Here is a 27752-nt window from a genome sequence, read left to right as displayed (position 1 = left end):
AAAAAACTAATATGTACTCTAATATATATATATATATATATATATATATATATATATATATATATATATATATATATATATATATATATATATATATATATTGATATTACTATTGTTCATACCCTGGCCCAATGACAAAGGCCCAGGTCCAAAATAAAGGCCTAGTCCGAAGGATTAAGCCTAGCTAAGTACCGACCTTCACATAAGAAGTCGGTATCGACCACGACTTACTCTAAAGAAGTCGGACATGAGATTAGCTGGCGGATAAACACTCATTCAAATGAGTAACCGCCCTTAAAATCTCTCTAACCGCTTCATAAAGCCATATCTTAACCTCCCCAAGATAATGGGACGGTTAACACCCTAAAGATACGGCACTACTCCAACGGTGGTTATTGGCTCACCACTATAAATACACTGACATCCCTCAGGTATCTCTAAGCCCAATACTCTCTAGACCTGCTAACACCCTTGCTGACTTAGGCATCGGAGTGTCTTTGCAGGTACCACCCCCCATTCACCCACGTATACAAGTCGGAAGGAGGCTCCAGCGTGTAAACCAACTCGGAGTTCACCCTCCGCGGACGATTGGGCCAACCTACACCATCTATTCTATTAATCTCTGGTTACCCACCGTAACATTGGCGCCGTTGCCGGGGACCCGAGAGATCATCCATCGATGGCGGACAGATCCCACGAAGAAGGCCATGTGGAGACAGATTCTGAGCAAGAGAATCTGGACACAGGCAATAACGATGCGGACCTCGCCCTCCACCAAGAAATTGACAATCAGCATAGAGAAGGCACCTCCGGAGTAAAAAACCCGAAGGTAAATTCCTCAGAAGGGCGCGAATCAGAAAAAGGAGGACCACCCCATGTAACTGAACTCATGGGGTTAGTCCACAGCCGCCTGGAACAGTTAGAACAAGAGTGGGAGCGGCAAAAGGAAACCGAAAAGTACCTAAAAGAGGAGATGGAACGGTGAAAAGAGTTAGAAAGAAAACTCTTAAAGCTAGAATCCTCCCTCAAAAATCGCAACTCCCGTGACGAACAGGAAGAGCCACCATTAGGGGGGGAGGACCCCTTTAGCGAGGACATAATGAGGGCTAAAGTTCCAAGGAACTTCAAAAGCCCTGATATGGACCTCTACGATGGAACTACGGATCCAAAGCATCATCTGAGCAATTTCAAAAGTCGGATGTACCTAGCTGATGCTTCCGACGGGACGCGATGCAAGGCCTTCCCGACCACTTTATCGAAAGCAGCGATGAAGTGGTTCGATAGCCTCCCCCCGAGGTCGGTTACTAGCTTTGAAGACCTCTCAAGGAAGTTTTTGATGAGGTTCTCAATCCAGAAAGACAAGGTGAAACATGCACCGAGCCTCCTGGGAATAAAACAGGAGGTCGGAGAATCTTTACGAACCTATATGGAAAGATTCAACAAAGCATGTTTGGAGATTCAAGACCTGCCCACAGAGGCAGTCATAATGGGACTAGTCAATGGACTTAGAGAAGGACCCTTCTCGCAATCCATATCCAAAAGACATCCCGTTTCTTTAAGTGATGTACAGGAACGAGCTGAAAAGTACATCAATATGGAAGAAAATGCCAAATTAAGAGACCTGAGTTGGCGACCTGGACCCCCTCCCTCAACTAAAGAGAGGGAAAGGGAAGCCAAGAAAAAGGAAGCCAAGAAAAAGGAAGAACTCGGTCTCGAAAGGCCAAGGAAATATCACTCTTATACTCCCCTAAAAGTCTCTATAGTGGATGTATACAGAGAGATTTGCAACACTGAAAGACTGCCACCCCCTAGACCCATTAAAAATAAAAAAGGGGGGAGCCACAGCGATTACTGCGAGTACCATAAAATATATGGTCACTCCACAAACGACTGCTACGACCTCAAGAATGTGATAGAAAAGCTGGCTAGAGAAGGTCGGCTTGACAGATATCTCATAGAAAGGTCGGACAGTCATGGAAAGAGAAAGCGAGATGATATGGATAGAAGAGACCCACTACCGCAGACTCCAGAGAGGCATATCCATATGATCTCAGGAGGATTTGCGGGAGGGGGGCTTACTAAATCCTCTCGCAAAAGACATCTCAAAAGAGTCTACCAAGTCGGGGAAGAGTCACCCGACCTTCCTACTATTTCGTTCACAAAAGAAGATGGGCAAGGAATAATCCCTGGACATGACGATCCAGTGGTAATAACTATGATCCTAGCCAATGCCCATCTCCACAGAACCCTAGTAGACCAAGGAAGCTCGGCGGACATCCTTTTCAAACCCGCTTTCGACAAGCTAGGGTTAGACGAGAAAGAGTTAAGAGCCTATCCCGACACCCTATACGGATTAGGGGACACGCCAATAAAACCACTAGGATTTTTGCCCCTTCACACCACTTTTGGAAAAGGGGAAAAATCAAAGACTCTGAGTATAGACTTCATAGTCATTGATGAAGGGTCAGCTTATAATGCCTTAATCGGCAGAACTACCCTTAATCGGCTCGGAGCAGTGGTATCTACTCCCCACCTCTGCATGAAATTCCCGACCTCAGCGGGAATAGCAACGGTAAGGGGAGATCAAAAATTGGCGAGAAAATGCTACAACGAAAGCCTAAATCTGAGAGGAAGAGGCAGAGAAGTTCACACAATAGAGCTCGGTGGCGCAAGGGCCAGAGAAGAGCTGCGACCACAACCGGGAGGAAAAACCGAGGAGATACAGGTCGGTAAAGAGGAAGGGAACAACACTTACATAGGAGCCAACCTAGGGGAAACTCTAAAACAAGGGCTGGCCGAACTCCTAAGAGATAATTCCGACCTCTTCGCCTGGAAGGCCTCTGACATGCCTGGGATTGACCCCGAGCTCATGTCCCACAAACTCTCGGTTTATCCAGGGTCCCGACCTGTACAACAAAGAAGACGCAAGCTCGGCACAGAACGAGCCCTAATAGTAGAAGAGCAAGTACAGGCGCTCCTGGAAGCCGGCTTTATTAGAGAGGTCAAGTACCCAACATGGCTAGCCAATGTAGTGCTAGTCAAAAAACAGAATGGTAAATGGAGAATGTGTGTCGACTATACCGACCTAAACAAGACATGTCCCAAGGATCCTTATCCCCTACCGAGTATTGATACCCTAGTGGACTCCAGCTCGGGGTACCAATACTTGTCATTCATGGACGCCTACTCGGGATATAATCAAATCCCGATGTATGAGCCCGACCAGGAGAAAACATCATTCATCACACCCAGAGCCAACTATTGCTACGTGGTCATGCCATTCGGATTGAAGAATGCAGGAGCCACATATCAAAGGTTGATGAATAAAGTGTTTTCCCCTCACCTGGGGAGCCTAATGGAAGTATACGTCGACGACATGCTAGTGAAAACCAAGAATGAAGTCAACCTCTTATCCGACCTCTCACAAGTCTTTGACACCATAAGGCTGCATGGGATGAGACTAAATCCCGCAAAATGCGCCTTCGCGGTGGAGGCAGGAAAATTTCTAGGATTTATGCTAACACAAAGAGGGATTGAGGCCAATCCCGATAAATGTAGAGCCATCCTAGAAATGAAAAGTCCGACTTGTTTGAGAGAAGTCCAGCAGCTCAATGGCCGACTTGCAGCCCTCTCCAGATTTTTGGCAGGATCGGCACTAAAATCCCTTCCACTATTTTCCTTATTAAAAAAGGGATGCCAATTCGAATGGACTCCAGAATGCGAGGAGGCGTTCCAAGAGTTCAAAATGTTTTTAAGCCAACCTCCTATCCTAACCCGACCAGTACCAGGGAAAGACCTCGTTCTGTACTTATCCGTAGCAAACAGGGCCGTCTCGTCAGCCCTGATAAAAGAAGACGAGGTCGGACAACACCAGTCTACTTCATCAGTAAGGTCCTACAAGGCCCTGAACTAAGGTACCACAAACTAGAAAAGTTTGCCTACTCCTTGGTAATAGCCTCGCGAAGGCTACGACCTTACTTTCAAGCTCACACAATAAGAGTCCGTACAAACCAACCCATGAAGCAAATCCTCCAAAAGACGGATGTTGCAGGGAGAATGGTTCAATGGGCAATAGAGCTCTCCGAGTTCGATTTGAGATACGAAACTCGGACAGCAATTAAAGCCCAGTGCCTCGCCGACTTCGTGGCAGAATACGCAGGGGATCAAGAGGAAAAGCCGACTACATGGGAACTCTATGTAGACGGATCCTCCAACAAAACAGGGAGCGGCGCAGGCATAATATTAGTAGATGAAAGAGGAACCCAAATAGAGGTTTCCTTAAAATTTGAATTTCCGGCTTCAAACAATCAGGCAGAATATGAAGCCTTGATAGCCGGACTAAAATTGGCAGAAGAAGTCGGTGCTACAAAGGTGATGATATACAACGACTCACAGGTGGTGACCTCCCAAATAAGCGGAGAATATCTGGCAAAGGACCCTAATATGAAGAGGTACTTGGAAAAAACTTTGGAGCACCTTGGGCGCTTTGCAGAAACCGAGGTCAAACATATAACTCGGGATCTAAATAGCAGAGCGGATGCCCTATCCAAGTTAGCAAGTACCAAACCAGGAGGGAACAACAAAAGCCTGATTCAAGAAACCCTCAAAGAGCCCTCGATAGCAAAAACAGAAGATAAGCAAGAGGTACTCGAGGTAGTCGGTTTAAACCTCGGATGGATGAACCCCTTACTCGAATATATAAAATTCGACATCCTCCCCAAAGAGGAGAGAGAAGCTAAAAAGATCCGAAGGGAAGCACAACACTACACCTTGGTAAGAAATATCCTCTACAGAAGGGGGATATCAACACCATTGTTAAAATGTGTACCGACCTCGAGAACCGCCGAGGTATTAGAGGAAGTACATAGTGGGATCTGCGGAAACCATCTCGGAGCAAGGTCACTCGCCAGGAAAGTAATCCGAGCAGGGTTCTATTGGCCGACCTTGCAGAAAGATGCCACAGAATTTGTGAAAAAATGTCAACCGTGTCAGATGCATGCAAATTTCCACGTGGCTCCACCAGAAGAGCTCATTAGTATCACTTCTCCATGGCCTTTTGCAAAATGGGGAATGGATTTGTTAGGTCCTTTTCCCCAAGCGCCAGGACAAGTCAAATACCTGATCGTGGGAATAGATTACTTCACAAAGTGGATAGAAGAAGAACCATTAGCTACCATCACCGCTCAAAGAAGTCGCCGGTTCCTCTACAAAAATATCATCACAAGATATGGGATACCTTATTCCATTACTACAGACAACGGAACCCAATTCACCGACGCCACTTTCAGAAGCTTAGTAGCCAGTATGAAAATTAAACATCAGTTCACCTCGGTGGAGCACCCACAAGCCAATGGGCAAGCCGAGGCAGCCAACAAAGTCATACTGGTAGGGCTAAAGAGGAGATTGCAAGAAGCAAAAGGAGCTTGGGCTGAAGAGCTTCCTCAAGTGCTATGGGCCTACAGGACAACCCCCCAATCCGCGACGGGAGAAACACCTTTCCGACTAGTGTATGGCGTAGAAGCCATGATACCCATAGAAATCAATGACCAAAGCCCAAGGGTAACTCTCCAGACGAGGTCGGAAACATACGGGGGCACAAAGAGGAACTCGACTTGCTCCCCGAAGTCCGAGAGGATGCCCAGATAAGAGAAGCGGCATTAAAACAAAGGATGACTACAAGGTACAACAAAAAAGTCATTCGAAGAACATTTGCCCCGGATGACTTGGTCTTAATCAGAAACGACATTGGAGTCAACAAACCAGGAGAAGGAAAGCTCGCCGCAAACTGGAAGGGACCATACAAAATCAATGAAGTTTTAGGAAAAGGTTATTATAAAGTAACCGACCTGAACGGCACTGAGTTACCAAGATCGTGGCATGCTTGTAATATGAAAAGGTACTACAGTTAAAGCGAACTCTACTCCCTGATGTACTCTTTTCCCAACTTCATGATTTTTTCCCAAAAAGGTTTTTTCTGGAGAAGGGTTTTTAACGAGGCATCATAGTAGAGGCTAAGGGAAAATAGGCTATTAAAACCCTTAGTAGCAAGAAGGTACCTCCTCAATTAATAAAGATCTTTTCATCTACAATATCTCTTATAAAGTCCTTTTTTATTTTTCTAAGTCTTTCTACGAAACTCACCGACTTAAGCTCGACAAAACGTGAAAATCCCATGAACTGACCTAGATGGTCATCAGGATAAAACGACGAGGTACAAGTCGGCGTAAAGAGGTTATATAAGCCGATCGTAGACAAACTCGGAAACAACCCGACTCATAAGTCGGGACGAAACTCCGAGTAGGAAAGCTCGAAAACACTTCGACTCGAAAGTCGGAATGACGAACCGAGCAAGAAGAAAACGCATCGCAAAAATAACCTAAAGTCGTAAAAACCCAATAAAACATGGTTGGGCGTAAGGAATAACAAAAAGAGATCGAAAAACCTAGGAAAAAGTTTAAAGGCTGCCTAAAAGTCCTTAAACAAAAAGGTTCGGAAAAACAGACGAACCAATAGGAAAGGTTCTCAGAAAAGATCAAGAGGATTTTGAAAAATCAAAATTAAAAAAGCATACACACATAAGGTAACTTAAACCCTTATCCAAAAAAGGGTATTTATTTTGTTAATTTAAAAACCCTTATTCAAAAAGGGCATTTGCTGAAATATTTTGTTTGCGGCCTTAAAAGGCCAAAATCGTTCAAACCTCACCAAACAACATATAAAAGAGTTTTAAAAAGGGGGACTCACAGGCCGAGCCCCCATATAGCCATAAAAAATTATTTTTGCAGAAGAGTAGATGGGTCACCACTACCAGAGTCAGGAGGAGCGCCACCAGGACCGGGGAGAGAGGCATCCACAGGAGAGGAAGAGGAAGTCGGAGGAATAACGGAAGAACTCGGAGCGTCCGCAGAACGAGGAGGGGACTCAATGATCCTCTGCCCCCGAGTCTTCAATTCTGACTCGGAAACAACCACGGGGACAGGAGGATCCACGATGGCGCCATCAATTACCACCTTATCAGGATGTAAAGGAGAAAGATCCAAGTCGGGAGCGATAACTCTGACTTGCTCCAGGAAAATCCTCCAAGACTCCTCGGCACCGTCAGCGATAGAGTCCTCCAAATCGGCGTACGCATTCTGAGAATTCAGCAAATCCTTCTTCACAGACACAAGATCTTGAAACAAACTCTGATAACTCTCCTGTGCTGTCTTCCTCAAACTTGCCTCCATATTGCATTGAGCTCGCAGCTTGCTCTCCTTCTCCCGAAGGCTATCTCTCTCCGCCCTCAGTTTAGCTACCTCCTCCTTCAACTCCCTCTCATGATCCTGGTAAGCAAGAAGCCTCCCCTCCAACTCCTCAACCTTCGAGGTTACCCCCAAAGAGCTGAGGGGAGTCTTCTCAAAGATATCCAAAAGCTTGCCACAAACACCCGCCGCCCGAAAACTCTCCTCAGCCAGAATGGTGAGGTGGTTTCGAACAGAAACATCATCCATGCTTATATGAGGATAGATGTTCTTTCGGACGAATGCAAGAGCATCCGCCTTAACCCCACCATCAAAAGAAGAGCCAGACTCTAAAGTCTTACGCTTCTTCTTCTCTGGCTCAGGAAGAATTCGGGTAGAAGAAAGTGGTCGGGTCAAGCTGGAAGAAGAAATCACAATGGGCTGAGAGGGAGTCCCCACGTTCTGAGGAGGAGGAGGAGGAGGAGGAGGAGGAGAGACGATTGCCCTGGCACCACCGGCCCTGGCCCGAGACTTTGCCTTAGCCTCCTGAACTCTCTGGTAAGATTCCTGAGCATTCTTCCTGGCCATATCTGCAAAAGAAATAATTAGCGAAATGTACAAGTCGGCAAACCTCAAGTCGACAGAAACAAGTCGGAAATAGGAAATGCATTTACTACCTAGTTGTGACCGAACAAAGGTCGGCGTCCCCTGGAGGAATTTTCTAGTGTCCAAGTATGGGGCCCTCCCCCACGCTTCTCGGAAAAACCCCACAATGGCCGCCTCCACCTCGTCCAGGTCATCTAGACCATACTTTTCACAAGGGGAGGCCTCCAGCCAATAAAGGGGAAAACGAGGGGAAGAATGCTCATCCAGGAAAAAGGGGTGGTGACCCTCTACAGCTTGTACTTTGAAAAAATAATTTTTGAAGTCATGGAAGGATTCGTCAAAAAGGGTGAAAATCCTCCGACCTTGTATGGCTCGGAAGGATACCCATTGCTGTTTGTTGTTTAGCCCACTAAAGGGCTTAGTCATATGAAAAAGAAAAAAAAATCCTCAAAGAGGTCGAAAAGTCCAAAGCGTGACTAACAAACTGATAAATCTTCAGAAAACCCCAAGAATTCGGGTGAAGTTGAGTAGGGATAACTCGACAGTGGTGCAAAACAGATATTTCAAAATCAGAAAAAGGAAGAAAAACACCCAAACGGGTGATCATACATTCATACATAAAGAAAAAATGAGGGGCCGCCTCATTGGCCCTCCCAAAACAAACCCGGTCTTCCGGACCCGGGGTTATCAACTCATATTTTGGCTAGTCCTCCTCCGAAGTACAAAGCCTATGATGAGTACAAAGATGAGTAATAAACTCAGCGTCGACCAAGGGTTCCTCCCCAAGGACCGTGACATCAACCCACTGAGAAAGAACATCTACAGAAGCCATTTTCTTTTATGAAAGGTGACAGAAACCTACAAAAAGAAAAAAGAAAAGAAAAATCAAAAAACACGGTCCCTAAAGAGGGGGGATACGAAGCCAAAATCTACAGACCAACCTATCTACCCACAAAACAAAAGCATGCAAACACAAGGCATGACGTAAAAGAAGCAAAGCTAACCTTTATCCGAAAAGTGAAGGTTGGAAGAAGCAGAAGTCTCCAAGCGCAAGAATGCATCACGAACAAGGAAAGAAGAAGTTTGAAAGATTGCGAAAACGGAAAAATGAAAGAGAGGGAAAGTATTTATAAACACGCTAAGGGGCATAATGGTAAAAGCGGAGCAGTCATTAATGAGAGTGCACCGTTACCAAAGCCATCAATCCCTAAGCACATCCCTAACGGACACAACGCTTGAATAGACGTAACTGTCAGAAACAAAAGGTCGCGAAAATCACGTCGGTTTAAAAACCCGTGTTTCCTCCAAGAAAGTCGGCTACGAACCCGAGTTAAATACTTGAACCCAAGCCCTAAAGAGATCTTGGGCTCAAGTAGGGGCACTGTTCATACCCTGGCCCAATGATAAAGGCCCAGGTCCAAATAAAAGGCCTAGTCCGAAGGATTAAGCCTAGCTAAGTACCGACCTTCACATAAGAAGTCGGTATCGACCACGACTTACTCTAAAGAAGTCGGACATGAGATTAGCTGGCGGATAAACACTCATTCAAATGAGTAACCGCCCCTAAAATCTCTCTAACCGCTTCATAAAGCCATATCTTAACCTCCCCAAGATAATGGGACGGTTAACACCCTAAAGATACGGCACTACTCCAACGGTGGTTATTGGCTCACCACTATAAATACACTGACATCCCTCAGGTATCTCTAAGCCCAATACTCTCTAGACCTGCTAACACCCTTGCTGACTTAGGCATCGGAGTGTCTTTGCAGGTACCACCCCCCATTCACCCACGTATACAAGTCGGAAGGAGGCTCCAGCGTGTAAACCAACTCGGAGTTCACCCTCCGCGGACGATTGGGCCAACCTACACCATCTATTCTATTAATCTACGGTTACCCACCGTAACAACTATTAATAAAATTTTTTAAATATTTTCTTTTAATAAATACATTGAAAACCTAAATTTTATATTTTTCTATAAAAAAAATTTCAATTACTAAATTTAATATATACCCAAACCGAACTCAAATATTAATTAACTACTAACTAATTTACATTAATATTAGTTATTATGACATTTAATCTGCTCGCATATAAAATTGATTAAATGACATAACAATTGATTAATCATAATAATCTATATGTTGACACACTAAAAATAGGATGAATTTTTAAAAACAAAGAAAAAAATAAAATAATATTAGAACCATGTTTTTATACATAAAAAATAAACCATCAATTAATAATTCTTATAAAAGATATATTAAAATAAAAATATTATATGTAATAAAATATTTAATCATTAAAATTAGTCAATAATATATTTATATATAAATATATTATTTAATTTATTTTTAATGTGTACTTATATTTTAATATATATTTTATATTAGTAATTGATTTTGATATATATTTATTATAATTAATATTAAAATATATAATAATTTATACATTTAAATATAAATACATAATATATAAATATATAATAATTTATTCCATAGCTATTTTTATATTTACTAAATATTTTTATTTTTATAATATTGTGTATTCGTTGTAGAAAAATATTAGAAAATGAATAAAATTTATTGTTTTTCATTAGTAATTAATTATTAATGTTTAAAAAATATAGAGTAAACATATAGTTAAATTATTATATTAAAAAGTTAGATTAATAATTAAAAATATGGAAAAAAAAAAGGTACTAACAATTGTCTCGGACACTGACTCTTAAACAACAATATCTTTGGCCGAATAAAACGAGAAAGCGCGGGTGAGGTGGAGTAATGAGACCGTGAGAGTGGCCAGTGGAGTGCGTGTGTGTCCGTAAGCCACGGCCTTGTTTGCTCTTTACGTGCAAACACGAGAAACGGGAATCCCGTTCCTTAGGCCTTAGCCCTATAGAAAATCAAAGCAGTTCTAAGTTCTAACCATTTTCTATTACATTGAGGGATTACAGGCTGGCCCCACAAACACCAAGATATTATTTTTACCTAACCACTCACTTCCATTGACTCCCTCCACTGCCAATTATGATTATAAAACATGATGATATTTGTAAGAATGTTATTTATATATTAAAATTGACAATGATTATAAAATATATATTAAAATATAAAATATATTATAAAATAAATTAAATAATAAAAAATATTATAAATATTAAAATTTATTATTTTTAATTATTAATTTAATTTTTTTAATTTAGTTTTTGAAATATAATAATTTTATAATATTTTTTAATAATAAAAAAATAATTTTTAATATTTTTTTAAATAGTAACTAATTTTAATATTAATTTTAGTGTATCTCTAACATTATTATTATTATTATTATTATTATTATTATTATTATTATTATTATACACTTCCATTTCATGTAGTTGTTTTAATTATTTATGCGCCTTACCTACTGAACTTAGAGGCTTACTCCCACTCTTTTATTCTTGCTTGGGTTGGGGGTGTTGTTCTCCTACTTCTACCACTTGACAGTTAAGAAATCAGAGCAGTTAAATCCTGGCCGTTGATATCGCTTTCTAAAAAAAAGAAACCACTTCAGCTTTGAGTGAGCATAGTGGAGACTGGAGAGTATAATAGCTTTTTATAATTTGAGCAAAGCTAGCTAGCACTGTGAAAAACCAAAGAGAATGGAGAATTACCTGAATGAGAATTTCGGAGAGGTGAAAGCCAAGAATTCATCGGAGGAAGCGCTTCAGAGATGGAGGAAGCTTTGCTGGCTTGTTAAGAACCGCAAGAGGAGGTTTCGGTTCACTGCCAACCTCTCTAAGCGATTCGAAGCTGAGGCTATCAGACGCTCCAATCAGGTTTTGTTAATTCTTATGCTCTTTTTGTCTCTCTTTCCAGATCAAGACAAAATCCTAATTAAATGTGCTAAGTAACTTTACCGATTTCGATCCGTACATATTCTTGCGCATTTATGATTAACCTGCTAAATCAATTCAAAACGTGATGTGCTACATTTGAAGTCAAAGCTAGCTGATCTGATCTTGAACGGTCATTTTGGTCAACGGAATGTCAGTGATTAGATTAATTGAATCCTTATTAAGTTATAGTGGCGCTAATTCTACACCGATGCAGACAAATGGTTATTGGTTAATCTCAACCAGAAAACTTAAAAATCAGTGGTCGCTGTGTTGTGATTCTCCCTTTGAGTATGATCAACTTAAGGCACTTGAACATTTTAAAAGCTGATATTGGGATTGGAATTGTTCTTGCCTTTAACTTTTTTCTGCAAACAAGGGAGGTAGAATCAAAGAAACGAATATAGGATATGGATAACGAATTCTTTGCTTGGCTCGATCCATTGTCAATTTTGTATCGGTTCCTTTTCTTTTCCTCCACATGCTTTATAGTTTATTCTGATGCTGTCAAAGTGTCAAACATGTTTATATCGAGTTTGGTTTTGTTAGGACTGGATTTTTAGGATTGGTGGTCAAATGTCGTATACTAACATTAATTGAATGGTGTTATTAAGTGTATTCTTACTTAAGTTCGTGCTTTACACTATTACTAAATTGGAAATTTGTTTCTCGCTATTACTATAATATAGGTTAAATGGCACGTAGAGAAAAGAGATTTGACCATTTAAACATTGTAAAAATAATCGTAAAATCTCATCATTTCTCTTTCCCGACTATAAATTGTAGGAGAAATTCAGAGTTGCAGTGTTGGTATCGCAAGCTGCTCTTCAGTTTATCCATGGTAAGAAATTTAGATTGCATGCATTTTTTTTTTCTTTCAAATTGTTCGAAAAGCTTCAGTTTGCTTAATATGAAATTATTCCCTCCCTCCAGGTTTAAGTTTGTCAAGTGAGTACACTGTACCAGAGGAAGTTAAAGCTGCAGGTTTTGAAATCTGCGCCGATGAGCTAGGATCAATTGTAGAAGGACGCGATGTGAAGAAATTGAAAATTCATGGTGGGGTTGAAGGAATCGCTAACAAACTTGATACCTCTGTCAATGATGGCATATCAACATCTGAGCACATTCTGCAAAAGAGGAAAGATATTTATGGAATTAATAAATTCACGGAAAGCCCACCCCAGGGATTTTGGGTTTATGTATGGGAAGCCCTTCAAGATACAACTCTTATGATACTTGCTGTATGTGCTTTGGTCTCTTTGGTGGTTGGAATAGTCATGGAAGGATGGCCCAAGGGTGCACATGACGGACTTGGTATTGTTGCAAGCATATTGCTTGTGGTGTTTGTTACTGCCACTAGTGATTACAGACAATCCTTGCAGTTTAAGGATCTAGATAAAGAGAAGAAAAAAATTGTGGTGCAGGTCACACGAAATGGTTGTAGACAGAAGCTTTCAATATATGATTTACTTCCTGGGGATATTGTACATCTTAATATTGGAGACCAGGTCCCTGCTGATGGGCTTTTTGTCTCTGGTTTCTCTCTGTTAATAAATGAATCAAGTTTGACTGGAGAGAGTGAACCAGTGAATGTCAGTAACCTAAATCCTTTTCTTCTCTCAGGAACCAAAGTTCAGGATGGATCGTGCAAGATGCTTGTGACAACTGTTGGAATGAGAACCCAGTGGGGTAAACTAATGGCTACTCTAAGTGAAGGGGGAGATGATGAAACTCCACTGCAGGTTAAACTCAATGGTGTAGCTACTATTATTGGGAAAATTGGCCTTTTTTTTGCTGTTGTGACTTTTTCTGTGTTGGTCCAAGGACTGTTCAGCCGCAAGCTGCGAGAAGGATCCCAGTGGACATGGTCTGGTGATGATGCCATGGAAATTGTGGAGTTCTTTGCTATTGCAGTTACTATTGTTGTCGTTGCTGTCCCAGAAGGTTTACCTTTAGCTGTTACATTGAGTCTTGCTTTTGCCATGAAAAAGATGATGAATGATAAGGCACTTGTTCGTAATTTGGCTGCTTGTGAGACAATGGGCTCTGCCACTACTATCTGCAGTGACAAGACTGGCACACTAACTACTAACCATATGACTGTTGTAAAAGCTTGCATATGTGGGAAGATTAAAGAAGTAAAGGGCTCTAAAGTGCCTTCTGATTTCTCATCTGATATTCCTGATTCTGCTGTGACAATTTTACTTCAATCAATATTTAACAACACTGGGGGAGAAGTTGTAAAGAACATGGATGAGAAGGTTGAGATTCTGGGATCCCCGACAGAGACTGCACTCTTGGAATTTGGGCTGTCACTTGGAGGTGATTTCCACAAGGAGCGACAAGCAGTGAAACTTGTGAAAATTGAACCATTTAACTCTCTAAAGAAGCGCATGGGAGTGGTTCTACAGCTTCCTGAAGGTAGCTTCAGAGCACATTGCAAAGGTGCATCTGAAATAATTCTTGCTGCATGTGAAAAGGTTGTGAACTCAAATGGTGAGGTTGTTCCTCTTGAAGAAGACTCTATCAATTACTTGAAGGATACGATCGAAAAATTTGCTGATGAAGCTCTCCGGACCCTTTGCCTTGCATATGTGGATATTGATGATCATTTTTCAGTTGAGACTCCTATCCCCAATAGAGGTTACACATGTATAGGAATTGTGGGTATTAAAGATCCTGTTCGTCCTGGAGTTCGAGAGTCTGTTGCCATTTGTAGGTCAGCTGGTGTTACTGTTAGGATGGTTACTGGAGACAACATAAACACTGCAAAGGCTATTGCTAGAGAATGTGGAATTTTAACGGATGGAATTGCAATTGAAGGCCCTGAGTTCCGTGAAAAGAGTGAAGAAGAATTGCTTAAAATAATTCCAAAACTTCAGGTATATACTAATAAATAATAATCATGTGATTCAATCATTTTCCCCTCTATTTTCTCCCCTATGTGGTTTTTTTAGTATACCATGTTGCCATTTACTGAGAAGAAATTTGACTAACATGTGAGATGTCTATATTTCAGGTGATGGCTCGATCTTCTCCCATGGATAAGCATTCCCTGGTGAAACAATTGAGGACAACGTTTGAAGAGGTTGTTTCAGTTACCGGTGATGGTACAAATGACGCACCTGCACTTCATGAAGCAGATATTGGGCTTGCAATGGGCATTTCCGGAACTGAGGTATGCCAAGAACTTCTTTTATAGAAATTTGAAAACCATTATTGAAATTCTGTCTGGGATATGCATTCCTACTTTTCATGAGGAATTAAGTGGCTATGCTTTGCTCTTTTTTATTTCCAAATCAAACTTGATTATATTTAGATAGAGCTTTCAAATATGGATTACTGAAATTATGTGGTCATGATAGCATGGGTAAATGATTCTGCATAATTTTGTTTATGCAACAATTTTCAAAGTCTTTGGTCAAACAGATGATCCATGCTTCATTAATAATACTCATTTTCTCAATTCTGAACATCATCGTTAGTATTATTTATACTAAATCATATGTTATAAAGCTGTTTTCTTCCAATTTCAGGTGGCAAAAGAAAGCGCTGATGTCATAATACTGGATGATAATTTTTCAACTATTGTGACTGTGGCCAAATGGGGCCGATCTGTCTACATAAACATACAGAAATTTGTGCAGTTCCAGCTAACTGTAAACATTGTTGCTTTGATTGTCAACTTCTCGTCTGCCTGTTTGACTGGTAATGATAATGTTCTCCATGTTTTTGCAGTAATTTCTTAGTATACTTGTCTCACTCGTAGCTACATGAATACACCAATTAGGTAGCATACCGCATACCAATTCATCTGCGTACCGGAATGTCATATGTATATTTTCCCCGTAAAATATTTTAGATATGGCATACCGCATATCGCGTACCCATTCGTATTGCATTCCATGTAACTATGGTCTCACTTTTCCCCCTCACAGGAAATGCTCCCCTCACTGCTGTTCAACTTCTATGGGTCAACATGATTATGGACACTCTTGGAGCACTTGCTCTAGCCACTGAACCTCCTACTGATGATTTGATGAAAAGACCACCTGTCGGTAGGAAAGGAAACTTTATCAGTAATGTGATGTGGAGGAATATCTTGGGGCAGTCTGTATATCAGTTTGCTGTACTTTGGTTCCTCCAGACAAGAGGAAAAGCAGCTTTTCATCTTGATGGACCAGATTCAGAATTGATATTGAATACACTCATTTTCAACTCATTTGTGTTCTGTCAGGTAAACTTAAGCCATTACTGCATTCGACAGAATTCAGTGTTTGTCTTTTGTGTGCAATTACATTCTGGGCAGGGTTTGGCATGCAGTTTCCTCTCTCTTTGAATGGCTATTACTACTCATGCTTCAGCAATTTCTATTTGCTTTATTAAACACAAGTGAAGCAAGATGAATTCTGTGCCATTTTTGCGTTTTCTTTCCTACTTTTTATATATAGACATAGTACATATCAGAAATATTTATCTTTGCCAATAATTCACAATTTTAAAAAGTGCTGGGTTTTAATAGTCTGCTGACTTTATTGCACGTAATAATCCACACTGAAATTTCCTGTGTAAAAAATTCTCCGACTATGATCCCTGTAATATGCTCTCTGATTATGCTTTTCAATTTACTGCTAGGTTTTCAATGAGATCAGTTCCAGAGATATGGAGAAGATTAATGTTTTTGAAGGTATATTGAAGAATTATGTGTTTGTAGCGGTCCTCACTTGCACTGTCATCTTCCAAATCATAATTGTCGAATTTTTGGGCACCTTTGCAAACACCTCCCCACTTACCTTGAAGCAGTGGTTTGGTAGTGTTTTCTTTGGAGTCCTTGGAATGCCAATTGCAGCAGCTTTAAAAATGATACCTGTGGGATCTACCTAAAATCAATGCAGACAGATTAGGTACATTCTTCCTCATTCTGTGTTCTCAAACGTATACCAAGGATCTTTTTTGCCTATTGCCTCTTTAAATAGAAACCAATTTTACCAAGTGTTCTTTGTGGGAAGTCTGGTGGGCTAACAAATTAGAGGAGGCTAAACTTGCTACTTGTTGCTGGAGTTGGAGGAGAGAAAATATACATTTTGCATGCTTGTTGTGACTATTTAAAGTTATATAAACTTAAACATTTCATACAATGAGGTTAGTTTGTGTTTTACAGGATGTAATTTCTGTTAATTGGATTTATTTATTATTCTTTATGATTTGTTGTAGCCCGCCTACAGTTTCCTTTTATTTATTAAGTAATCACAGATGAATTCCTTACAAAGGCTTGTTGTTCATGTTCTTTGCTGGTAATGCCGTCAGACTTTTTTGTGGCTGGTTCAAGGAAATAGTGTAAAGTTGAAATTATCATCATCATGGATATCGAAAGATCAAATGCAGGTTTCATCATCCAGGTGGGATTTAAGTATTTAACTGAGAATTTAGTTTGGATATCTAGGCTTCAGATAATCCCAAGTGAGCTTACTCTAACCACATTGTGGATAACTCTCTTATGAGATTCCAAAATGAAAAATAAAAACTAAAAAATAAAAATATGTAATTGATTTATTCTTATATAATGATGAAAAGGAGTGGTATTTTTACTCATCGTTGACTTGAGCTTGTATCGAATGGGATTTAATAAGTTACTAGTTGCCAATTGATCTGGGGAATTTCTTGAGGTTTGAGATTTGAGAGGCACCTTCCATGGTGGAAAAAATGTACTTAGATTGCCTGGCTATGAACCGAGGGCAGGGCAGCTTAAACTACGAATTTACAGGATATCTGTCATACAGAGTAGGATACCACTCAAGTGTCTGTCACCACTAGTATTCTGGTTAGATCCGCATCGGGTACCCATATTGAAGTCTTTGACGATATTTTAACTCATACATGAAGGAAGAATGCTTTATCATTTGCACGTGGCTATGGAACACATGAGTGGGAAGAGTTACTACATAAGTACAAATGCATAAATTCCCGTCTTGGAATTTAAGCTCTTTTTTTTTTAACACAGTATGCTGTTGCTGTCTATTGATCAGTAAATTTCCACCAGCAGCTTGATCCAAGTTAATTTTGATGCTGCAGTAAGGCAGGGAGGATTGTGAATTGCAGTTGTTGTAGAGGGGAAGGGCTTTTCCTTTATGCATTAGTGGATAAAAGTACACCAATTTATAATTGTTTTAGATTGTATAAGCAGATTATAAGCTTCTCAAGCTCCAAAGGAAGCAAAATTGGTTGCGTTACTTTGGTAGTTGTGGCTGCAAGGGAACTCCTATTTTCCCAATCATGCTTTTTCCGAATAGTAGTAGTTGGAGTGCTAACTCCTTTCATTTGCTGGAGTTCCACAATCTACACTGTTAGTTGCTCAAATTTTAATATTAATAACCAAATGAATAAAGCTGTTAAAAAGAGGGGGAATGGAGTTCCACAAGGACAAGGACAACCTTGTCTGTGTTTTTGACAGGTTAAACAGTGAAAATTATTCAGATACAAATGAAACACTGCGTTCCTTCCCGTCAATCTCTTGGAAATTTACTAAGAACGAAAACCATTGGAAAAATATGAACATGGTTTCCGAAGTTTCCCTAGTAAGAAACCAAGTACTTGTTCTTTTTAACGAAGGAGGACAAGATTAGCCACTTCCTTTAGTTGACCACCAAACATGTCTTCTGTGGTGAATAACATTAGCCACTGCAGTGAAAATTTCGCACCGCATTCTTGCTTGTTTTCTTGACGGTGAATTTCATTTCAAGTGAATATAAAAATATAATAACATGTGGTTGCAAGTGTGACTTAAGAGCACTATGCTTGTTAAAGAAACTTCAGTTTGTATTGATCAGAAGAGCATGTATGTCATCTCAAATCAACCTCCATCCACAGTGTAAGTAGTTGTTGTTGGCAGGCCTCTGCAGCAAGACGCCAATGTGTCCTAAATCACAAGACAAGGCAAGTTTTGCGGAAACTCAGAGGCAGTTGTGAACAGCACAAGTACCACTCTGACCACTCATCCCAATCATCTCACGGACTTCTAGTTGACCCTTCAATATCTCACCGTTCATTCTTTTCCATCGTAAAGAAACTATGTAGCATTTTGCAGAATATAAATAACAATAATTATTTTTATTTTTTGAGATATGACCAACATTATCAAAACTGATGGAGTTGTATATCTGGCTTCAGATTATTGGTCACATCATCGTATCTCATGGGGGTGTGAATAAGTGTCAATATCGAAGTTTGACAAAATGCCTCCCCCTAACACTCATAAAAAATTAATGACATTTCCGTATTCAAATGTCCTTTACTACTCACATACTTGTCAAATCGGAAAATAGCGAGAGAGACACGTACGGTATGGTAAGTTCTATGGAAACTGAAAAGGCACAATTATAGGCAACAGAATATAGCACATTCACCGCATGATTTGGTAGAGATCCGTAGATTAATACCACAACCCGTAACTACTTTCAATCATTTATTATTATTTTTTAACCAATTAATTCGCTGGCTTCTTTTACAACCTTAGTTAAATTCTCAAGTCAACAAGTACTTTCACTGGGAAAAAAGAAAAAAAAAAAAAGACATTTGTGATTTCTGTCACTTTTCTTTCTTCTTCCTAGTAAACATCTAAGGATGTGGCAAATGTAAAGAAGTCTATTTCTCCAATCCATAATCAAGAAGCAATAAACACAACAACCCCATAAACAAAACCAAGCCAATAAATTTTGCAAGCAATGAAATACTGTAGGTCCATATCTTGAAAGCAAGTCCGAAACAGTCAAACAAATATTAATCACATCCATCTTTGAAAAAACTTTTGTGATGGCCAAAATGCAACACAAAGTCACCAACCATCCCCGCAATCACACCAACCGAATTCTATTTTCCCTTTTTCCACCTTTTTTGAAGACATTGCTAAAGCATCCATCAAAAAAGTAGGTTGCAAGCGACATGACAATATCCGTTATGAAATTGGATATCAAGGTTAAAATGACCAACATTAAAAAGAAAAAAATAACTATACAATAAGAATAATTGAAAGAAATAAAAAATTAATATAAAGGTAAAAAACTAAAAAGAGCATTCTAGATCTTCCACTTGGTGACTTGACCACTTGAACATGCAGCCCAAAACCTGGTTGTTTTATTGCTGTTTAGTGTTTACCCCCTTCTGTTACTTCTTTCCTAGCTGGTTCATCAGGGACACATCAAATCAAATCCTAAATAATATCTAGAGCTGTAACAATCGATACCTTTCTCCATCTCTATTTCAAGCCAGCCTCAGGCTGAGACTATAGAGTGAAAAGTGACCCTAAAAGATGGACTCTTCCTTCACATAAGTTTATTGATACTTCTTTTAAAAAAAAAAAAAAAAAAAAAAAAGAATTAATTGAAAATATTGGAATTCTTTTTTCTCCCTAGTCAAGTCCCTTCCCTTCAGAACTTTGATCATCATTAAATGAGAGTCTTCTCCTCTTTGTGACAGCAGCAGAAGAAGTAATTAGAGAGCTCTCTATCATGTCAATTGTTGAAGGACTAGGCGTATGCAAAACGTTATTGTCTCTTCTTGTATTATTCTCCTCTTGTAATCTTTGAATTAGATTGTAGCAGGAAAATACATCTTTCTGTGAAGGAAAACCAAACAAAGAAAAAATTGCAGTAATTAGTAATATATCTTTTCTAAGATCTTGGTGCTAATGAAAAATAAAATAAATAGGAACTCACAGGATCAAGAAACCTATGTTGAGGAATTGAACTAATCTTCAACTCTACAGCTTCTATGGTTAGTTGCTGATCCAATGACACCAAAGTAGCTGCAGCTGCAACAACAGATGGTTTGTGATCCATTATGCTCACCTCTGCAGAAAGCAACACAACATACATTTGCATTAATAAACAGAAATTAAGTGTAAAAAGAAAAGGTCATTCCAATGCAGAAAATTCACCTTTGATTGTGGTGAAGATGAGTTGCATGGTCTTGGAAAAAGTGGTAGTTGGTGGGGGTTGATTGCAGAACTTTGTGATGAAATAAGGAAGGAAATCATAGGGGGTTATAATGCTCATATTCCAATCCAATGTGGTTAGCACCAAAATCTCCATTCTCCTAATCACTTTGCTCTCAAAGCAGTAATCTTTTGACTGAAACACTGATAACTCAGGCACACTGCATTCTTCCATCTTTGAAGCCAAAGAAAGGCATGCAATTGATAGTAACCGGATTGCCCACTCCTTTTCACTCTGCACAAAAACGAAGAATTCAATCAAAAAAGGCAAAAGCTTTTAAAATTAATCACCTTCAAAATTTGAGCTTACATCAATGGACCGCTTGGAAAGGAACCGATCGAAATATGTGACAGACAAATAAGCCGTTTGAAAGCGAAATCCCAATGTTGCTCTTGTCTGGACTCATTTACCATTGCAAATTAGAGACAAAATTAAGCCCCAAAAAATCAAAATTTTCTGATTGCAGTTTTCATTAATAAAGGTGAAGCAAAATTACAAGGAAAGTGTGAATATTTTGCACTAACTTTGAGAATCCAATTGATTGCATCTGTGCGGGAACGTTTCATCCAATCCTCAAACACAAAAGTCTCATCTTTTCGGAACCCAATACGGATCTCTCTCTCAAGCAGAACCCCCAAATCCTCATTCTCTGAAACACCTTGATGATCCATTCCTGATTGAAAGGCAGAGTATTCTTCATCTCTTTCCAATTCCAAAAATGTTTCTTCTTCTTCACAAAGAAGGTTGCACGAAGACAGATCGTCCATTTTTCTGGTTCTGTTCTTCATCAGCTCCTAGAGATTTCACCAGCTGAATCAAATCATCAACTGTAATGAAAAAATACCATATAGCACAATTTTATATTATTATATTATATAATTTTATTATAAATGGTTGACTCACATAGGACTAAGAGTAGAGCTAGCATCAAGGAAGAAAAAAAAAAGAATTTTGAGATTGAGAGAGAATAGAGTATAAGGACTGAGGTGGATGCTATGATTTAGCTGAAATTCTGAAGCTGATGTAGCAGTTACAGTTTGAACTTTGAAGACAATGATTATAATAATAAAGATATAGTAGCAATAAGGATTAACATTTATGTCCGGATTTTAGTTTCTACTCAGAAATTATAAGAGGTTCTTTATTTTTGATATTGGGTTGAAAATAGTATTTTTTTAGAATTATAGAATCACTAAAATATTAATCTTACCGATTGATTTAGAATATATAAATAGAAAGGTTCAATTTCTGAGAGTACAAAAATTAAAAATACATAGATCCATTTTTTGTACTCCCGTTGTACTCCTAAAAATTGGATCCTTTTAACACAAGTTAAAAAATTCTTAGGTTTAGTTATTTTTATAATTTAAAAAACAAAAAAAATTATCATGTTAATATATATTATTATATTATATAATTTTATTAGTCACAAAAAAAATATAATTTTATTACATTATATAATTTTATTATTTTGAATCAAATTTTTAATGATAATAAAAAATATTATATAGTACAAATTTATATTATTATATTAGATAATTTTATTATAAATAATTGATACACGTAGGACTAAAAATGTAAGTAGCATAGAGAAAAAATTAAAATTAAGAGAAAAGAAAAATAAGAAGATTGAATGCTATGATTTAGCTAAAATCTTAAAACTGATATATAGAATTTGAATTTTGAAGACAATAATTATAATGATAAAAATATATTAAGATCAAGGATTAACATTTATGCTGAGATCATAATTCAAATAAAACAAGACTTTTATTTGAAAAAATAATATTTATCAATCAAGTGCTACTGTTACCTGACATCTATAGTAGACGTTAAATTTAGTAATTTATTTTGTTGTGATTCGGTCCAGTTCAGGTTGCACTAATATAAACAAGTAACGTGTGACGTGGGGTTTATCCTACACAATAATCTCTGAAATATGAGTCGTATTTTGAATGGTTAAGGTCCTTCTTACTGTCGTCATCCAATAATACCCTTGACCAATCAATCAAATATATAATTAAAGGAATTGTTAGTAGTTTATCATAATCAATTTTATTATAAAATTAATTTTAATTAAAGAATTACTGAACATAAATGATATTTTTTATTTTTTAACGACTGTAGTTGATTCATAAATACATTACATGTTCTCAAATATTCAGAAATCTATGATACATCGGGTGTTCTATATTACTACTATTCAAATTATAATGTGGTCCATGTGAAGTTTGTTCAAATCTTATAACAGAGTAAATACCTAGATAAATTAAGTTAATATAATTTTTTTAAATATTATTTAGATCTCAAAATTAGTTATTAATATATTTATATATTAAAAATATATTATTTAATTTATTTTTAATATGTATTTATAATTTAATATATATTTTATATTAATAATTAATTTTAATAGTTGATTTTAATATATACTTAATTTAGTTGAATTTTCTGTGAGATGGAGTCTAATTTTTTATTTTATTTCTTGAAAAAGTGTTATCTTATAGCTTTATACATCAATAAGGTTTACCTAATAAATAGCTTATATTTTTTACCTAATAAGGACTATATAAGGTTATAATGTTATTTCAATAAAACAATTACTATTAGGAATTTGTTTGGGTGAGTTTTAAAAAAAAGATCTTTTTTTGAGTTATCTTTTTCTAAAAGATCTTATAGAGAAGTAAAAATAATTTTATGTTTGGATATCTCATGTAAAAAAGTCTTTTTATCTATCAATTATGTTTGGGTATAACAATATAAAAATACTTTTTTGTTTATTTATTACATGAAAAACATTTTTTTTGTAAGGAAAAAAGATCTTTTAAAAAAAGATGTAAATTACAGTTTCTCAAAAAAGATCTTTTTTTTATTTTACTAGTACTTTTACTTTTACTACTAGAAATTTGTCAAATACGTTAAAAAATTAAAAAAGATCTTTTCTCATTGAAAAAATATCTTTTTTTAACAAAATAATGGCGCCGAAACATACACTAGATTTATTTGTTAAGTTATTATTGCTAGTAACATAGTACAAGAGAAGACTAGACACCAAAAAAATAATACAAGAGAAGACTACTTAGATATATACTTAAATGGGTTATATATAACTATACAAAAAAAATAATAATGTTAGGTAGTTAAAATATTATAAATAATAAAATAATATATGATTAATAATATTTTTATTTATAAAAAATATAAATATTTTTTTTTAAATTCAATTGATATAATTAATTTTTTATAATTATTTTTTTATTTAATTACACCAAAAGTCAAATTTCAAAAATCTTTCCTTCATTATTACATTTATAATTCTATAATTTTTTTTCAAATAAAAATTTTAATTTCTTATATAGTTAATTCTAAAAAAATTCAAATCACTTCGACACATCTTATAAAAAAATCAAAACATCTTAAATTTGATCGATTTCTATTTATTGAAAATAAAAAAATCCAAAATTGTTAGTTGGTCACATGTAAAATAATAAATAATAAGAAAAACTCATCAGAAACAGTAATTTTTAGTTTTTTTAGCTATTATTTTTTCAGTATAAATACTAAATTGCCTTTAACAAATAAATTTTACTATTCCATATAACAAATTCCGATAACAGGGGTGCAAATTATATTAATTCATGTGCATAAAACTCTAATAAATATAAATTCAAATTATATATATATATATATATATATATATATATATATATATATATATATATATATGCAAAACATATCTAAATATGAGTGCAAATAATTGTTAGTGTTCACAAAAATTAATAAGCACTAATTCGTTGACTATGGATGTTATGTTTTAAAATTATAGATGTTATAGATATGAAATTATAGATGTTAAATTAGAAAATTTTATTCACTTTTACTGTAAAACTTATATTTTACATATAGATTCTTATAAGATAAAATATAAAAAATAAAATATAAATAAAAATTAAGAAATAATTTTTTAAAAATAATTATTAACTTATCATATTAAAATCAATAAATAAGCATACATATGAATATTAAATAAAACATATTAAAATAATTTAAAAATATAATAAGACATAATTCAAAATTTAATAATATTAGTAGTAAAATTTATTAATTATAAATATTATATGTATAAAAATATGAATATTATGAGTATGAAATTATAAATGTCATGTATTTATATTTATGAAATTATATAAAATACAAAATTAAAAATATATAAAATTATATATAAAATTAAAGATGTCGTGAATATAAAATTATGAAATTATTGATGTTAGTTTTAATTAAGATAATATAACTGGAGTAACGGACAATTACTATTACATTCAACACAAACAAGATTATTTTTCACATGTTCTAAGGTAAAATCTTCACTCTAAGCAATTTTGACTTGCAACATATAAGAAAATTCTATATACATTCACATTGCTAGATATATCAAAATTCACCTTCAAAGTCATTCTAAGATCATCAAATAATAATAATAATAATAATAATAATAAATTTTATTATAATAATAAAATTTTATTATTATTATTATAAATATAAAATTATAGATAATATATTAAAAATATTTTAATAAATTTTATTATGTAATTCATAATTTTGTGTACTGAGTGATATAAAATAAAAGATAAATAAAAAATAAAATATGAAAACAAATATTAAATAAGTTTTCAAATAAGATTTTTTTGGTGACTTTTTAAATAAGATTTTTAATTGATCATATTAGGATCAATTAAAATACACAAATACAAATATTAACTAAAAATATTAAAATAATTTAAAATTATATTTTATATTTTATATTAATATTTATTAGAATTTTTATACTCTTTGAAATTGAATGATGGACAATTTTTTTATTATGTGAGTTTCAATAGTTGCTAAAATCTTTTGTTGAGAAGATTAATGAATAATTCTCTCCATTAAAAAACGTCAGATGCAACAATGTCATTAAATTCTTTTTTTTTTCTAATAAAGCACTCAATGCATATAGGTTATTACTATTTAAATTTTTTGTTAAAAAATCAAATTATTTCCTTAAAATAGCACTAAATACAAAATTGATATTATCGTTGATGTGTGATTGAAAAATTTAAATAATATCCTTCCATTATAAAATTATGGAGCGAAATCTTAAAAGTTATACGGTGAACAATTTCAGTGATGATTTCAAACAAGAAATAATTAGTATTAATGTCAATTAAAAGATTACAATGAGTGTACAAGAAAATTATTTAATTAATGACAAATCAAATGTGAGCAGGGCATAATGTTTTAAAAGTATAGTTTATAAAAGTAATATGAATAAAGTCAAAAATAAAAACTTTTGACTGTTTTGACCTGAAAATTTTTGTTTTTAAAAAAAAACTTAAATATTTAATAATAAAAAATTTTATTTTATCCTCTAGAATAAAAATCTCAAATTTAAAAAATGTCGATGATAACCATATTTTGTAGAATGTTTTGCCAAAATCTTTATTGATGTAATAAGCTAATAATTAAGATTGTAATATCCTATTCTGTTTGCTGCCCTCCTTCAATAATTATTGCCTAAATTTTTGAGTTGCTTTGAGCCTATGTATAAAGTATAATAATCTACCCTTGCTTCGTTTAAAACACTTGTTAGTTGCTAATTGCTAGCTATTAGCAGGTACCAAATAGATAATTGCATTGTTAGTAAACTAATCATTGCAGCATGGTGAGAGAAAGCTAAGTTTGATATACTAGAGTTTGTGTTCAAAATAGCTTTAATTTCATTCTTATATCCACTATCTTTATCTCCTCATCTCAATGTTTTATTTCCCCCTTACAATTATTTACATTATTCTAACAGTAATCTAACTTCCAAAATAGGGGTAGCACTCGTTAGTAAATACATATAATTAGTAACCTTTAATTTCCATGTGGGGAAAGTTTGACATCAATAAATTAAACCCTATGTTCACTATCATATATTCATATCCCTTTCTTTTTATGTACTCCATCTTTCAATTTAATTTTTGTTTGAAAGACCTGATGTGCCTGTAAATTTGAAATTCGTGTTTAATTAAGATATACAATATGTTTATTTAGATGTATGAGACAGAAAAATAAAGACATATAAATATAAAATTATATTCAATAAATAAAATATAAATAAAAAATAATTATATAAAAAAAGAAATTAAATTTTTATAATTTATATTTTTATTTATCATCAAATAAAATATAAAAATATTAATTTTTATATTTTTTATTTTTATATTTTATTTTGAGTATTTTATTTTATTTTATTTTCATAATCAAATACAGTCTAAAATATGAAGAATAATAATATCTTAATATATGTATATATACAAAAAAATACTAAAAAATTATCAAAATTTATTATTTTTAATTATTAATTAATCATTAATATTTAAGATATAAAATAAAATATATTACTAAATATTAAACTAAGAAAATTTAACTAAAAAATTAAATTAAAAATTAAATAATAACCAAAAAATTTCTAATCACCTCTAACATTTATCGTATAAGAATCCCTCTTTTTGTAGTCACCGAATCTACCCATTTGCATTATGATTTTATCAACAATTTAGTATTTTATATATATATATATACTGAATCGTTGTTTATTTGGGCATTCATAGACTAGCTAGTTGACTTAAAAGTTAAAAGTCTTCGTTTTCATCTATTTTTTCGGGAGATTTTGTTATTTAAATTATTTAAATATAAATAAAAAAATAAAGATTAAAACTACAGAAGATTGAAAGTTAAAACCTAAAATACAGATATTTTAATAAAAAAATCTATAGAAATAATAGATACTGTAATAAGAAAAAAGATTATCATATGCCTATAAAAAATAAAATGAATCGACGCAAAGGCTAAAATATTGAATACCTCTTAATTTAAATTTTAGTATACAAGAAAAAAGAAGAATAGAAATGTGATAGGTATTATCGTGAATAAGCATTGAAAAAAGGACATAGTGAATATTAAGAGGATGAATAGTAAGATTATCTCTATCAAATTTGTGGTAAAAAATAGTATTTTTCATGTGATTAGTGCATA

At 35.2% G+C, this 27752-nt stretch overlaps 2 protein-coding genes across 4 annotated transcripts; one reads left to right on the top strand and one right to left on the bottom strand.

Annotated features, from left to right (window-relative positions):
- The first annotated feature begins 11236 nt into the window (after positions 1-11236).
- LOC112706438 (calcium-transporting ATPase 1) lies at positions 11237-17298 on the top strand. 2 transcript variants are annotated; one of them, XM_025757746.3, is made up of 8 exons: positions 11237-11649; positions 12493-12547; positions 12640-14588; positions 14726-14884; positions 15243-15414; positions 15645-15943; positions 16342-16610; positions 17014-17298. In XM_025757746.3, the coding sequence occupies exons 1-7, from the start codon at positions 11473-11475 to the stop codon at positions 16588-16590; spliced, it is 3060 nt and encodes a 1019-aa protein (XP_025613531.1). In that variant the 5' UTR covers positions 11237-11472; the 3' UTR covers positions 16591-16610; positions 17014-17298. The 2 variants fall into 2 exon arrangements, with proteins under 2 accessions (XP_025613531.1, XP_025613530.1); XM_025757745.3 differs by lacking the exon at positions 17014-17298 and having other exon boundaries at positions 16342-16912.
- Positions 17299-19396: 2098 nt separating this feature from the next.
- On the bottom strand, positions 19397-21898 carry LOC112706437 (cyclin-D5-1). Of its 2 annotated transcripts, none has more exons than XM_025757742.3 (6): positions 21600-21898; positions 21221-21490; positions 21006-21092; positions 20639-20930; positions 20418-20551; positions 19397-20317 (listed from the first exon to the last, which is right to left on the bottom strand). In XM_025757742.3, exons 2-6 carry the CDS (start codon positions 21482-21484, stop codon positions 20111-20113), a joined length of 984 nt encoding a protein of 327 aa, XP_025613527.1. In that variant the 5' UTR covers positions 21485-21490; positions 21600-21898; the 3' UTR covers positions 19397-20110. The 2 variants fall into 2 exon arrangements, with proteins under 2 accessions (XP_025613527.1, XP_025613528.1); XM_025757743.3 differs by having other exon boundaries at positions 21221-21506; positions 21600-21732.
- Positions 21899-27752: the final 5854 nt, after the last annotated feature.

Source organism: Arachis hypogaea, chromosome 8, assembly GCF_003086295.3.
Source record: "Arachis hypogaea cultivar Tifrunner chromosome 8, arahy.Tifrunner.gnm2.J5K5, whole genome shotgun sequence".
In the NCBI taxonomy this organism is placed as follows: domain Eukaryota; kingdom Viridiplantae; phylum Streptophyta; class Magnoliopsida; order Fabales; family Fabaceae; genus Arachis; species Arachis hypogaea.
Note: the sequence above shows the minus strand (reverse complement) of the source record. Positions and strands in the feature narration are given on the sequence as shown.

Coding starts and splice junctions, on each gene's coding strand:
- LOC112706438 (XM_025757746.3), top strand. CDS start 11,473: ATGGAGAATTACCTGAATGAGAATTTCGGAGAGGTGAAAGCCAAGAAT. Junction 14,589..14,725: donor AAATAATTCCAAAACTTCAG/GTATATACTAAT, acceptor TCTATATTTCAG/GTGATGGCTCGATCTTCTCC. Junction 14,885..15,242: donor TGGGCATTTCCGGAACTGAG/GTATGCCAAGAA, acceptor TTCCAATTTCAG/GTGGCAAAAGAAAGCGCTGA.
- LOC112706437 (XM_025757742.3), bottom strand. CDS start 21,484: ATGAAGAACAGAACCAGAAAAATGGACGATCTGTCTTCGTGCAACCTT. Junction 20,931..21,005: donor TTTCCAAGCGGTCCATTGAT/GTAAGCTCAAAT, acceptor GTTTTTGTGCAG/AGTGAAAAGGAGTGGGCAAT. Junction 20,318..20,417: donor AACATAGGTTTCTTGATCCT/GTGAGTTCCTAT, acceptor TTTCCTTCACAG/AAAGATGTATTTTCCTGCTA.